The sequence below is a fragment of the Chiloscyllium plagiosum genome, unplaced genomic scaffold, assembly GCF_037043375.1.
Source record: "Chiloscyllium plagiosum isolate Xiang-an unplaced genomic scaffold, Cpla_swu_hap1 HiC_scaffold_6, whole genome shotgun sequence".
Classification (NCBI taxonomy): domain Eukaryota; kingdom Metazoa; phylum Chordata; class Chondrichthyes; order Orectolobiformes; family Hemiscylliidae; genus Chiloscyllium; species Chiloscyllium plagiosum.
In genome coordinates, this window is record NW_028270144.1 from 17,153,933 (window position 1) to 17,168,725 (window position 14,793).

Genomic DNA, 14,793 nt, shown 5'->3' on the forward strand with positions numbered 1-14,793 from the left:
ATGTTAAACAGTCAACATTGTTTAGCAGATGAGCACTTGCCACTCAGTAGATGGGAATCTGACTATTCAAATACTGCTTATTGCAAAATAAATCCAACTGCCTTTCTCTCTGACCCATTTTGTTGACACTAATTTCAAACTAACAATTTGTATTTTTTTTTTTATTAGAGTCTCTTATGTTCCTCTTCCCCCTCATTCACCTACCAAAATTTGAGATTGTGCTTAAAAATTCAAATTGCAAAATCTAAAACACATCACCAGAAAAGCCCAGTATACTAGGTCACCAAAATCATAGAGAGTGTAAAATTACAGTGTGAAGTATACCAGTGAAGTACAAAGACATTTTACTGTTTATATTCTAGCTCTTGGGCAGGGTACATACCCAACCAGCAAAAGGCACACTTGCCTTTTTTGATGATGCCAAGGTGCAACCACAAAAAGTAGTTTTCCTGAAGAAAACTTATGCCTGAAACACAGAGCCACAGAATCATACAGCGTGGAAACTGACCCTTTGGTCCAACTCATCCATATTGACCAACATCCCAATCTGATCTAGTCCCATTTGCCAGCATTTGGCCCAAATCCCTCTAAATCCTTTCTATTCTTCATGTATCCATCCAGGTGCCTTCTAAAGATAGCTGCACCCACCTCCACCACTTCCACTAGCAGCTCATTCAATACACACACCATCCTCTGCATGAAAAACACTATCCCCCTTGGGTCCTTTTAAAATCTTTCCCATCTCACCTTAAAACTATAATTTCTAGTTTTGGACTTTCCCATCCTTGTAAAATAACCTTAGCTATTCACCCCACCCATGATTTTATAAACTGCTAGGTCACCTCTCAGTGTCCAACACTTGAGGGGAAAAGGTCTCAGCCTATTCAGCCTCTCCCTATAGCTTAAACCCTCCAGTGCCAGCAACATCCTTGTTAAATCTTTTCTGCACCCTCAAAATTTAACATCCTTCTTATAGAAGGGTGACCAGAATTGTACACAATATTCCAAAAGCAGCCTCACCAAAGTCTTGCACAGCTACAACATGACATCCCAACTCCTATGCTCAACATGACCGATGAAGGCAAGCACACCAAACGCCTCCTTCACCACTACCTGCAACTTCACTTTCAAGGGACGAAGCATTTGCACTCCTAGCTTTCTGTTTGGCAATATTCCCCAGGCGCTACCATTAATGGTCCTGGCTTGCCTTACCAAAATGCAACACCACACACATCTATTGAAATTAAATTCTGCCATTCCTCAGCTTATTGGCCCATCTGATCGAGATCCCATTCTACTTGGAGATAACCTTCTACACCATCTATTTTGGTGTCATCTGCAAACTTACTAACCATACCTCTGATAAAAATAACTAATTATATTCACATCTAAAATTATTTATGATTTTAGATTACATAGATTTTAGATTAGATTTAGATTACATTACAGTGTGGAAACAGGCCCTTCGGCCCAACAAGTCCACACCGACCCATATCCCTACCCCTACATTTACATTTACCCCTTACCGAACACTACAGGCAATTTAGTATGGCCAATTCACCTGACCTGCACATCTTTGGACTGTGGGAGGAAACCGGAGCACCCGGAGGAAACCCACGCAGACACAGAGAGAACGTGCAAACTCCACACAGTCAGTCGCCTGAGGCAGGAATTGAACCCGGGTCTCTGGCGCTGTGAGGCAGCAGTGCTAACCACTGTGCCACCCATTATATAAAATGATAAAAAGCACTGATCCTTGTGATGCAGCACTGATAACAGGCCTAATCTGAAAAACACCACTACACCATGACCCTCTATCTCCTACCTTCAAGGAAATCTTGTATCACTAGCTCCCCAGAACCCACTTGATTTAACTTACTAACCAGTCTACCACACAGAACCTTGAATGCTTTGCTGAAGTCCAAAGGGACAACATTTACTACACTGGCTTCTTCAATCTTCTTTGTCACCTCTTTAAATAAACAATTTAGTGAGACATGATTTGCCATGCACAAAGCCACGCTGGCTATCTCTAGTCAGTCTTGCCTTTCCAAATACATGTGAATTCTGCCCTTCAGAATCTCCTCCAACAACTTATCCACCTCTGATGTCAGACTCACCGAGCTATAGTTCCCTGGCTTTTCCTTACCACCCTTCTTAAATAATGGCATCACATGAGCCAACCTCCCGTCTTCTTGTACATCCTCTGTGGCTTTTGATGATTCCAATATCTCAGCAAGGGACCCAACAATCTCTTCCCTAACTTCCCACAAAGTTCTGGGAAACACCTGATCAGGTCCCAAAGATTTATCTACATTTGTGTTTTAAGACCTCCAGCACTTTTCTTTAATATGAACTCTATAAAACATTTATTTTCCCAAGTTCCCTGGCTTCCAGGTCCTTCACCACAGTTATTAATGATGCAAAGTATTCATTTAGCATTTCACCCATCTTCTGTGGTTCCACAAATTAGACAGTCACACTGATCTTTATGGGGCCCTATTCTCTCCCTAGTTACCCTTTTGACCTTTATGTATGCACTGAATCTCTTTGGATTCTCCTTAACCTATTTGCCAAAGCTATCTCATGTCCCCTTTTTGCCCTCCTGATTTCCCTCTTAAGTATACTCCTACTGCCTTTATACTCTAAGGATTCATTCAACCCCAGCCATCAAAACTTGATATATGCTTTTTTTTTTTTACAAGTATCTCAATTTCTCTCATCATCCAGCATTCCTTATACCTACTAGCCTTGCCCTTCATTCTGACAGAAAGATATTGCCTCAGAGTTCTCATTATCTCATTCTTAAAAGCCTCCCACTTATCTGCAAATAGCCTCCCCCAATCAACTTTTGAAAGTTAACTAATATTGTCAAAATTGGCCTTACTCCAATTTAGAATTTTTAACATTTTGATCAGTTCTATCTTTTTCCATAAGGATTTTAAAATTATAGTATGATCACTTACCCCAAGGTGCTCCCCTACTGGCTCCCGTCACCTGCCCTGCCTTAGTTCCCAACAGAAGGTCAAGTATTGCTGTTTCTCTAGGGAGTACACCCACATATTGAATAAGAAATTTTTCTGTACACACTTAGATTCCTCCCCATCCAAGCCTTTAACATTACAATATACAGTCTATGTTTGGAAAGTTAAAATCCCCTATCATTACAATGCTAATTGTTTGAGAGATAGAAAAATTTGTTTTTCAATTCCCTGACGACTATTGGGGGCCTATAACAATCCCAAAGTGATCATCCCCTTAAGTTCCACCCATATAACTTCAATGGGCAATGCTCCAGGAATATCCTCCCTTAGTACAGCCGTAATGTTCTCCCTAATCAAAACACCACTTCCCACTCTCTTGCCTCCCTGTCTATCCTTCCTGTAGAATTTATACTCCCTAACATTAAGTCCTGTCCATCCTGGAGCCACATTTCTGTAACCAGTATGATATCTAAGAATACCACTTTGAACAACAGTATCTAATACACCCAATATATAAACACGGAAGCCCAATACAAGGTGCATTCTCTAGTACACCAAGTTATTTAATAACGTTTGTTAAGAATGTTGGTGAATATTTATAAGCATAATTTCAAATGACTCAGGTTTTCATAGCTTGGCTATTTGGCTACAAAATGTGAAGTGTCCTGAAATCCAATGTCTGAATGTGAGAGCTTATAGCACATTTAAAAGGTATGTTCATTTGTTAAATACATGAAACACAGACAATTTCAACTATGCCAAATTCTGTTAAGAAGCCAACATCAGCTAGCAGGAAGATTAATTAAGTTGGATAAAAATCTTGAAAGTGATTAACTTCAAGGAGACTTGTTAAATGCTCACAGACTAAGTGGCAAGTTTCTTGTTAAGATCAGTGATGCAGTTAATTGGACTTGTGCCATGGTTTGCAAAATGTTGATGGCATTGTACAGAGTAAAAAAATCTTTTTCAAGGAGGTTACCTGACACCAAAAACATCAGGTTTGAGCCTTGACTTTACTGCAAGACATTTAACAACTTAACTGAGGAATTAAAAAACATTCAGCATATGTAACATATGCACAAGCCAGGTGTGTGGTGGAATACTCTCTAGATACGTGAACGAGTTCAACTACAATGCTCAAGAAGCTTAACATCGCCCAAGACAAAGCAGCCTACGTGATTGGCAGCCCATCCACTACTTTCAACAGTCACTTTCTTCTCCACTGATGTACAGTGGCAGTCATGTGTACCACACACGAGGTGCACTGCAGTAACTCAAAGCTTTTAGTCGTAGGGTCAGATGTACAGCATGGAAACAAACCCTTCAGTACAACCAGTCCATGCCGAACAAATACCCCAACCCAAACTAGTCCCATCTGCCAGCACCCGGCACATATCCCTCCAAACTCTTCTATTCATATACCCATCCAAATGCCTCTTAAATGAAGCAATTGTACCAGCCTTCACCACATCCTCTGGCAGCTCATTCCATACACGTACCACCCACTGCGTGAAAAAGTTGCCCCGGTCTCTTTTATATGTGTCCCCCTTACCCTAAACCTATGCCCTCTAGTTCTGGACTCCCCGACCCCAGGGAAAAGACTTTGTCTATTTACCCTACCCATGCCCCTCAATTTTGTAAACCTCTAAGGTCACCCCTCAGCCTCCAATGCTCCAAGGAAAACAGCCCCAGCCTGTACAGCCTCTCTCTGTAGCTCAGATCCTCCAACCCTGGCAACATCCTTGTAAATCTTTTCTAAACCCTTTCAAGTTTCACAACATCTTTCCAATTCTATCAACAATTTGCAAACCTACAATCTCGAGCACCACCTCCTCATTCAAATTCTCCAAGACACACAGTAACCTGATTTGGAACTATTATGTTCCTTCACTCTTGCTGGGTCAAAAGCTTTTTTAACAGCACTGTTGGCACACCTAACCTTCCAATGTCTGCAGTGATTTACCACTTCCTCCAGGGCAATTAGGTATGAGTAATAAATGTTGGTCAAGCAAGCAATACCCATATTCTATAAATGAATTAAAATCAAACTAAATAGTTAAGGATTAACTCAGGTACGAGATCAGGACGGCAAACAAATGAGCAGAGGAGAAAGGGACTGAACTCACTGCAATGCTGAATAGATCACATGGTGCATTTAGAAAGGAATTTTGAGATTAGATAAACTATAGGGAAAGGAGAATGGATGCTGAACAAAGCACAGGATGCACATGGCTGGAAAGGACAGCACAGGTTAGTGATGCAAGACTGTGGACATGCTTGAAAATAAACAAGGGTTTTGTAGTTGACTTGATTTGTAACCTTTGCACCATAAGGACGCATCGACAGGCATTATTTTTAAATATGATTACAGCTAAGATTACACTGGTAAAACTTTTTAACTGAATTAATTGCATTAAATAGCAGCAATAAATATTTGTTTTGCACTATTAGTACATCTATTTTGCTTCAAATGCTATGTGCATTCAAACACATTTTTGCAACTTAGACTTCTGTGAATTGCTGTTAACTATTACCGTAAAACTAGAAACTTCTACTTTCTACTACCTACAATAACCACCACAGGTGCTGCAAACCTAACAATTTAGTAAACTAGTGTTCCAATAATGGTATCAACTTGCCAAACAATTATTATAGTACTGTAATGCACAGATAGTGCCTGAGGATTATGGTTAAATGAACTGAAATGAAGTTCCAAGGCTCAAAGAAACATTCTATTGTCAATTTGGCATTTCCTTAGCCAGCAGTTACATGGGCATCAGGAACAAAGTCATGTCACACTGCTACCCATTGACGTGCATGTATGGATGTTGCGCTCTGATAGGAATTATTTAGATCTAACAAAGGTTGTGAACATTGATAACTGATTTAAGTTCACAAATCAAAAGTAGCTATATGGGTGATGCTGGAACAATCAATATCAACAAAAAAGATTCAACATTACTTTCTAGTCCCAAACCAATAATTTGCCATTGTTTGATTCACATTGTGACTGACATTTCCGTCCTTTAACCAGTACACCCAACTCATTAATGGCTTCAGGAGATTGAGAAAGGAAGTTAGTAGAAAAGGAAGAAAAATATCCCATGGCACTCTCATAAAATTGTGTTACTCTAAAACAGCATCTCAATAAATAGACATCTTTTAGCCTGAAGTCATCAGCAGAAAGTGGAAACAAAATTAGACTTATTAGAAAAGAATAATATGAAGGATTAGAGAGAATGGTGCAAATGAATTCCAGTTTTGTGAGCTGGCACAGACATGGGGTAAATGGGCTGAATGTTACAATAAAACACTGACTCTGGTGAAAGCTTATAGAAAAAAAGCTATTATAATCTTGCAACTGGGTAGAAATAAACAAGTTCACATGTTATACTGTTGTAGTATTTAACAATTGTGCGACAGCAGCTGCCCAGCTCAGAACAAAGGTAGCCAGTAACTACTGCAACAGCAATTGACACAAACGAGACCACTCAACCTAAATTGATTAAGATTACATAGTATGTTACTAATTTTGCCTTGCTCCAAGATTTAACACTGCACATCATCCAATACTCATATATAACATGGACCAAATGCTGTTCACACCTAACAGGATAAGCCCAGATTCCTGACTTAATAGATCAGCAAATACCACAAACTAAAACTCTCAGACACTTGACACCAAGTTCGAATATACACGTTTTAAGGTTCTGTGACTTCAGAACATCAATTTAATTCAAAACACATCATATGTAACCTGGTGAAAAATCAGGCTCATCACCTAAACAACAAAGCATCAAACATTCCTTTCCTAAGGAAACAGAGCACAAGAATTCGTAATGGCTAACAAAAAGTAGTAACAATGCACAGGTTTCACACCCAAGACATGTGCAGTATTATTTATTTACCATAATATTGTAGGACCAGTGTACAGTCAACAACAGGTCATGTGTGTTTCTAAGTATCCATTCAAATGTTGATCTGGAATAGAACTTGTAATTTGATATTTCAGTCTTGAGATCCAATGAACAGTGTACAAATTCTGGGCCATTGTTAAGTTTGATCAATAACTTAAGCGACCCCCGCCCCCCACATGGAAAATAAATTCTTGAACTGCATTTAAGATTCCCAGCTCTGCTGACTAAATACATTACTCATTAATGGCACAAAGTGTCTACAGGAGTAATTAACATGCCTGCAAACTAATTAGAATCAGAGTATTCAGTATTAAGAGAAAACATGCAAGAGGAGATCTAATTATTTAGATGTTTAAAGTTTAGGGAAAATACACTTGCACAAGATATGCATGAATATTCATCATAAATGTATATTAACAAGTGACAAGTAGTTCAGTATACATCTAGAAAATTGACCTTTAACCATTCAAAAGTATTTCTGCTGTTAATATGCTGGTCATGTGAATGCAAGTTGGTCTTTAAATAAAAGTTGAAGTGCAAGATTTTATTTTTAAGAAGTGGGTACTATGGTTCAAATCATGGTTCCCATACATTGGGACTGCAGAAGGGATTCATGTTTTGTGCACGTTTTTTGCTAATTTTTTTATTCTTCATTTCTGAACAAATAATCAGTTTTGCTGTAGACCTCACGGGAGCTAGCACGACCTTAACTCTTTCACAAGTTTTACAGGCAGTTAGTCACATTTTCATTAATTCTAAAACTGACATTTCTGACTTCCTTCTATCTCCACCACATGACCTTTTGGAAAAGATTTAGTTTTAGAAAGATACCAGGTAAGAATTTAATAAAGAAAAACCTTTACTATTCAGAACTTTAAACAAAACATAAGCACTCTACAATTGTACAATATCCTTCTCCTCAAGCACTTCTTCCAAGACAAGATATGAATACTTAAAAAGGATAATTAAAGTTCTATCAAAGAATTAAATGAAAAAAGTTCAGATTATCAAGGCATTCTTTTAGTCATTACATTATTTAGGACATTTTAATTCCAACTGCCAGAATTCAAAGATCTCCCTAAAAATTTATTTTCATTTGAACCTTTGACTACCTTCCTCTTCACCCCATTGCTCAAATTCCACTAGTCTACTTTAAACATTCAGGATTTTTAAATATGAGGAGGACTCTTTGAAAAGAATCAGAAATTTGATGCTCTATTCTTTGTTAGGTGATAAGTTATAAAGCAAAGCTAAATCACAATTGCACATTTCAGAATAAAAAGCTTGAGAGAATTAGCTAGCAACACTTGATATGTACAGGAGAAAGTGAAGACTGTAGATGCTGGAGATCAGAGTCAAGAAGTGTGGCACTGGAAAAGCACAAGTCGGACAGCATCTGAGGAGCAGGAGAATCGATGTTTCAGGCATAAGCCCTTCAGATTGATATGTACATTCAAGCCAGCTAATACAATTATATGAAGCAGAGACCAACTTTGGATTAAACTGTGATAAGAATATATTACACCAATTTCAAAGTCAGCAACAATCGTACATTTACCATAAAGCTGTTTCAGCACGGATCTGCTCCTATTTAAAACATGACTTCAGTGGAGAGTTGCACAATGCTTTCATGTCTTCATGAATTGCAAAACTCCTGTTTCTCTTCCCACTATTGGTGTGTGCACCAGTGCTTGACACCTCACGCACTGCCTTTTTTTCCCCATAAAGGTCATTATGCAGTGAGAGAACAAACTTCAGCCAATTCAAAAAATAAACTAACATGTTAATACAGTCAAGAAAGGTTTTGGAAATTTTTTTTGGTAGGGTAGGCTTAAGGACAAGCAGAAAAGGGGCAATTTGAATGAATGGAAAAAAAATGATAAATTGAAAGAGTAAGGGTAAAGGAAAAGAATATGCAATCTGCATACAGGAGACGCTGACAATCCAACCAGGATTGTGCAAAGAAGCATGCTGCAGACATGCAGAGTAGTAGGGATGGGGGGTACAATCCAATTTGAGAACTAAAAGGAAGGAGATAGATAAGTAGGTGGGGGGGGAGGGGGGAAATGGGGACAGACAAGAAAGAGGTGGGGAAGGAGAGCAAGAGGTTGAAGGGCAAATCTAGTTGACCTGTAACACCAAAGACCATAAGATTCAGGACTAGAATCAGGCCATTTGGCCCACCTGATCTACTCCATCATTTGATAATGGCTGCTATGTTTCTGAACCCCATTCTCCTGCCTTACCCCATAACATTTACAAATCAAGAACCTGTCTTAAATACACTCAATGACTTCAAAGCACACTGCAGCAATGAATTCAACATAATGACCATCCCCTGGCTGTAGCAATTCCTCATCTTAGTTCTATAAGGTTGTTCCTCTGAGGCTGTGCACTCAGGTTCTCATACTAATGGAACATCACCTCCACGTCCACTCTATGCGGACCTGTCAGTTCCGATCATATCCCACTCTCCCATCCATCCAAACTCCATTTAGCACAGACCCAGAGTCTTCAACAGCTCCTCATATGACAAGCCCTTCATCCCCAGGACCATTCAGGAGCTTAAGAAACAAAAAACAAAACTGCAGATACTGTAAATCAAACAAAACCAGAAACTGCTAGAGAAGCTCAGCAGGTCTAGCAGCATCTGTGGAGAGAAAGCAGAGTTAACGTTTCGGGTCTAGTGACCTTTCCTCAGAACTGTTCTTGACTTCTCTCTACAGACGCTGCCAGACCCGAGGAACTTTTGCAGCAATTTCTGTTTTTGCTTCATTCAGGGGTTACGCTGGACCCCGCCCCCGCAACGTCAGCGCATCCTTCTTTGGATACGGGCCTCCCTCTCCTCCCCCCCCCAAAACCGCTGACGATTTTCCGAACACCATCAACAGGGAAGGGTCACGCTCGAATAGAGCTTGCCCACCGCGAAGGTCTGCCGCTCGTTCGCCGGCCCCTGGGGCCCGCGGTGATGGCGGTTAGGTGTCAGAACAGGCCGCCTCCCACGGCAAGGGCTGTGGGGCTGACAAAGAGCGATGACAGGCTACGGACCGGCGGCGGCTACTGTGTGTGTGGGTGGGTCAGACAGCCATGAGGGAAGCCTCCTTTACCTGCTCCGGGCAACGGACTCCTCTCCGCAGCGCTGTCTCGAGCTTAGTCAGCTGATCCCGGCGCATGCGCGCACCACCCACTGTCAGACCGGCAGGGAAGGGGGCGGGGCCGCTTAAAAATAAACTTCACTCGAATCTAATTTTACATTTTTGCACCTCACCTCACCTCCAGGTCACAATCCTGAGACGGTGCAAGTAAACGGCAAACTTTACAAATTTATAACCGTGCTCAGTGGAGGGTGGGACGAGGCGTGATGACGTCATTGCGCGTCACCGCTTCGCAGTACCACAGGATGTAGTTTAATTTTTAAAACGTCACCGATCTAAAACTTGACAATTTCCCCGTCAAAATTGTTTCAAACTCCGATAATGTGTGTGAATTGACGAATTGCAATTTTCAAGAGAAGTCATTAAAAGAAATATCAGCAAGTCACGTGACCACAGACTTTTCCTACACAAAAAATAAATAACATAAATGTCATCCTGGCGGGCGTTCATTGGGAATCGCGGGGAGTTCATTTCTACGCGAAGATGGATATAAAGAAAAGGTCACACTGGAAGTCGTGTTCTCCTATTAACTCGAATAGTTCGTCTGGTAACGGCGGTCATATTTAAATATAAAATAAAACCGAGAGAAATTTAAAGCGGCACTGTTCGATACGGCTGATTATTTCTGAGGTAATTCGTTAGGGTTCGGATGGACCAAGGCTGACTCAAAAAACACTTCGTGTTGGCTCGGGCGGACTCGGTTCCACTCGCGAAGACCTGACCCAGACTCGCGTCAACTCGGCTTTCGCCTGGTGGAGACCAGGCCAGGAGTCGGGTGGACTCGGCTCCTCTCGTGCAGACCGGGCCGAGTGTCGGACGGACTCGGGCTCCTCTCGTGGAGTCCTGCCCGGGAATCGGGCAGACTCGGCTTAGCTCGCAAGGATTCGGTTCCGCAGTCGGGCGCACTCGGCTCCGTTCGGGCCGGAGCCGAGCGATTTGCGCTCCCCGCGGAACCACCTTTCCCGGCTGAGGTCAGGGGTCAGAGGTGAAGAGTGGGTGGCGCGGCGCGGAGCGGAGCGTGCGCGGCGAGTGGCATGTGTTAGGGGCTGAAGAGTTTGGGCGATTCACCTCCATCCCTCCTGCTCCCCGCCGCTCGGTCACCAGGTGAAGACGGACAAGCGCCCGCCCATCATGAAGGGGTGAGTCCATCTGACAAGCAGGCTGGATGGCGGGTGAGGGAAGGAGGGATGAGAAGAGGCCCGGCCTGTCAGAGCTGATTCTCTCCCCCCCCCCCCCCCCCCCCCAGCGGCCTCGGGCAAGCGGCGGGAGTTGCTCCGTCAGAGTTTTATTTTAGTTGAGTTGTAGGTGGAGTTGGGGCCTGATTTCCACGGCCTTTTCTCTTTCCCCTCTCTGCCTCACTCGCGGTGGAGGTAAACCCTTTTTCTGTTCCGAAGAAGAGTCCTATCTGATTCGACACGTTAACTCTGTTTTTCTGTGCACAGATGCTGCCAGACCTGCTGAATTCTCAGCACTTTAAAAAAAAATCACAGACTTAGCATCTAGAGTACTTTACTTTTAATTGACTTTTTCCCCTTATTCCGAATCCAGGAGCTGAGTTTACAATCGGGCTCACTTCATGAACCCCGAGAAGAATCCAGCCCCCTACCCGCCTTTTCCCCAGAGACATAACCTCGCCAAGTCTCTTTCCATTGCAATACTGTACTTTAATAAATCCAACCCCCCAGCCCCCGTCATTCCTCCCAGTCATTCGCTCCAGTAACTCCGTTTATGTTTTATGATCTTTTATTTATATATTTACACTTAACAGACTGCATTTTATTGTAGTGTTTCAACTGTTGCTTTCTGTATTTCTGACAGTTGCATTTTCTGTTCGAATTATCTGGGAATTTTTTTTAAACTTTGAGTTATTCATAAATTGGCCAAAGGATCCTTTTGGAGACCTGTGGGCTACAAAAACAAATTCTTATGAACAAATTGTTATCATTTATTTTCTATTCTTTGACGTTTTCACTGTGGAGCATGAAGATCAAATCTTTATAATCTTTAGAACAGAATCTAAAATACCAATCGCTAACAAATTTGGAAGGGTAAGGAATGAAATTTGGAAAAAAAAATTCAAATAATAAAGTTTTGCTCATGATTTTTGCTGTAAAACATGCTTTAACTATTTTGTCAACTCTACGTTGTAAATAAAATTAGTGGTGGAAATTGAGAGAAATCTTTCATTTTCAATAAGTTGCTTTAGGATCTCCTGAAGTTATGTGCTATGTAAATAAATCTTTTCTCTTTTGTGTGATTTTTCTGAATTAAAGCTTCCATTAGTATTGAATTACAATTTTTTTTCATGTAGATTTCTGAACCCACACTAATTTGTTTGTTAATCGAATAAAAAAGAGGGTAATGGAACAGAATTAGTGAAATGATGTTATAGGGATTAGAATAAGTTGTAGTGATAGCACAGTTGATTAAAGCTGTATGTAAGTGGGCTGCACAGTTTGGAAGATTTACTACTGGCTTGTATCGTGTTTATTGATGTTTGCTGAAGAACTGCATTGACATTACATCACTGGGTTATGGAAGTTAAAATCAGCCAAAATTCCTTCGATTGATTACTGTCTAATAATTTCTACTGGAAATTGAGATTGTCGTGTTCCTTACATTGGAAACCTTAGCAATATTTAGTTACACGCATAGAGAGTGATTGTCAAGACAAGAAGTCAGTGTGTACCTAACGCCTGTAAAATTCTCGGTAGTTAGCACTGTTTTTGGAAGAGCACAGTGAAGTGTGCTCTTCCAAATTGTAACCCATTCACACTAGTTTGTGTATGTCTTCAATCATGATCGGTACTGGATTTTTCTGTGTTTTATCAAAGAAATGCGAATAAGCAAATAAATCCTGAATGAGGTATTAAAATGCAAAATCCCCATAATACATGGTGATTATGAGAATTATCATTCTTGTTTAATGACCTTGGTACTACCCCATTTCTGTAACCTTCAGATTTTCAATCCTCTGGGTTATCTGCATTCCTCTAATTTAGCCTCTTGTGCATACCTGATTTTAATCCCACTACCATTGGTGACCTTCATCTGCCTTGGCCCTAATCCCTTCCTAGCTTCTTTGCCTCGTTCCCACACTCGACTTTAAGATTTTTCATGAAACTTAGCTTTTTGAATAAATTTTTACTCGCACATTCTGACATCTTTTATGACTTGTTGTCATTCCTTGTCGAAAATACTCCTGAGATCTGCCTTGGAATATTTTCCAACATTACTGATGCTATCTTCCCAGTGGTTAATGACATTTTGCTTCTTTGTCAGTGTTCCATTACTGCAAAAAAGCATAATAAATACTTGAGAGACTGTAAGTATTTAAGTCCCTGTCTGGTGTTTCCAAAATCCTCCTGAAGTGAACATGTGGTGAAAAGTGGCAAGTGGAAGGCAGGATACACTGACAATTGAGACAGCCTTAGTGGAAATGCTCAGGACATGGCCAGGTATTACAAGGAATATTGTGTTACCTGGGTGACTTTCTAGAAATATTTGGTGAAACTAAGCTGGAACTAGAGACAGTGTGGCAAGTGACAATGTTTATAAGAAACCTGAAAAACGCAAATTGAGGCAAGTGTGGGCTCAATGTCTACTGAGTAAGAGGCAGGAACATTTAAAAGGTCAGTTTAAGAGAATTTTTAAAAAAAAATCTAAGATTAATAGTGTGAGCAAGAAAAGGAGAGGCCCAATTGTAGCCAGCTTATTTACTACACAATACGAACCACTTAAGCACTAAGTTACTTCATGACTCTGTCACCAAGGAACACAAGAACTTAACATTCTGAAAATCGTTCTTGTATGTGTCAGAAGCGCTATTCAGGAAGTAGAAATAGTGGAACAGTCAGGCCATATCACATTGCTCTGACCTAGGAAACAGCACTAAATGTAATCAAATCTTGAGTATAACTTGTATAGATTGCAGATGTATGGAACATGAGCTACTCAAAGATAAACCTGTCGCGGACAAATTTATCATCCATTTTTTTGAAAATGTTGGGACCATTCATGGGAATTTACGAAGAACAGCCTAGGCAAAGTAAATAAACTTACACAAAATGGCATTGTATAAATTCTAAACTACAATATAACAGTCCAAACTGGGAATTTAGGAGATTTTTTTTTCCCAGGAAGTGATGGGAATGCTAAACTCTACCACAGAGAATGGTTGAGATGATTAGCATTGATACATTTAAGGGAAAGCTCGATACGTAAAGGAGATAGCAATTTCTGTGTTTGATTCCTGAAAAAATGTAGCAGGTCTGGCAGCACCCGTGGAGAGAGAAACAAGAGTGAACGTATGACTCCCCTTCAGATTTGTTCTGTTTCCAGTTTTTGCAGTATTTTGCTTTTATTTAAGGACAAAAGGGATATGCTGTTATCCTATTAGTTAGATGAGGCTTGAGTGGAGCAATAAATATCAATTGGTTGGTCTGAATGCTTAAATAAATATAGAGGAAGGAGTCAGCAAGCCAAACATGAATATTGGTGAAATCGGTCATGTTAATTGACTTTTCAGGAGTAAGACCCTTCCTCCTGATATTAATTGATGGGGTTCTTTTACATTTAACCCATTAAACATTTCTAACGATTTCAGTTTTTGCTTTTTGTAAAGTTGAATCGATGTGGATATTAAAATTCCAGGCCAGAGAGAGCTGCGATCCTATTTGGAAATTTATTCAAACTGACAGTCCAAGCAGAACCTCAGTGCTTCAAATATTTGGATCA

General features: G+C 40.6%; 2 protein-coding genes across 3 annotated transcripts in view; one reads left to right on the top strand and one right to left on the bottom strand.

The window, feature by feature from the left end:
* The window catches only part of atp6v1ab (ATPase H+ transporting V1 subunit Ab), a 33,772-nt gene extending 23,710 nt beyond the window's left edge, over positions 1 to 10,062 (bottom strand). Inside the window, exon 1 of the mRNA XM_043691254.2 lies at positions 10,009 to 10,062. The gene's annotated coding sequence lies outside the window, so the exon portion shown is untranslated. The remainder of the gene's footprint in view (positions 1 to 10,008) is intronic.
* Positions 10,063 to 11,040: 978 nt separating this feature from the next.
* Positions 11,041 to 14,793, top strand: part of naa50 (N-alpha-acetyltransferase 50, NatE catalytic subunit) — a 30,136-nt gene continuing 26,383 nt past the window's right edge. Inside the window, exon 1 of one of the 2 annotated variants that reach the window (XM_043691255.2) lies at positions 11,041 to 11,195. In XM_043691255.2, the coding sequence (XP_043547190.1) occupies positions 11,188 to 11,195 (8 nt within the window). In that variant the 5' untranslated portion in view covers positions 11,041 to 11,187. The remainder of the gene's footprint in view (positions 11,196 to 14,793) is intronic. The other variant, XM_043691256.2, reaches the window with a different exon arrangement.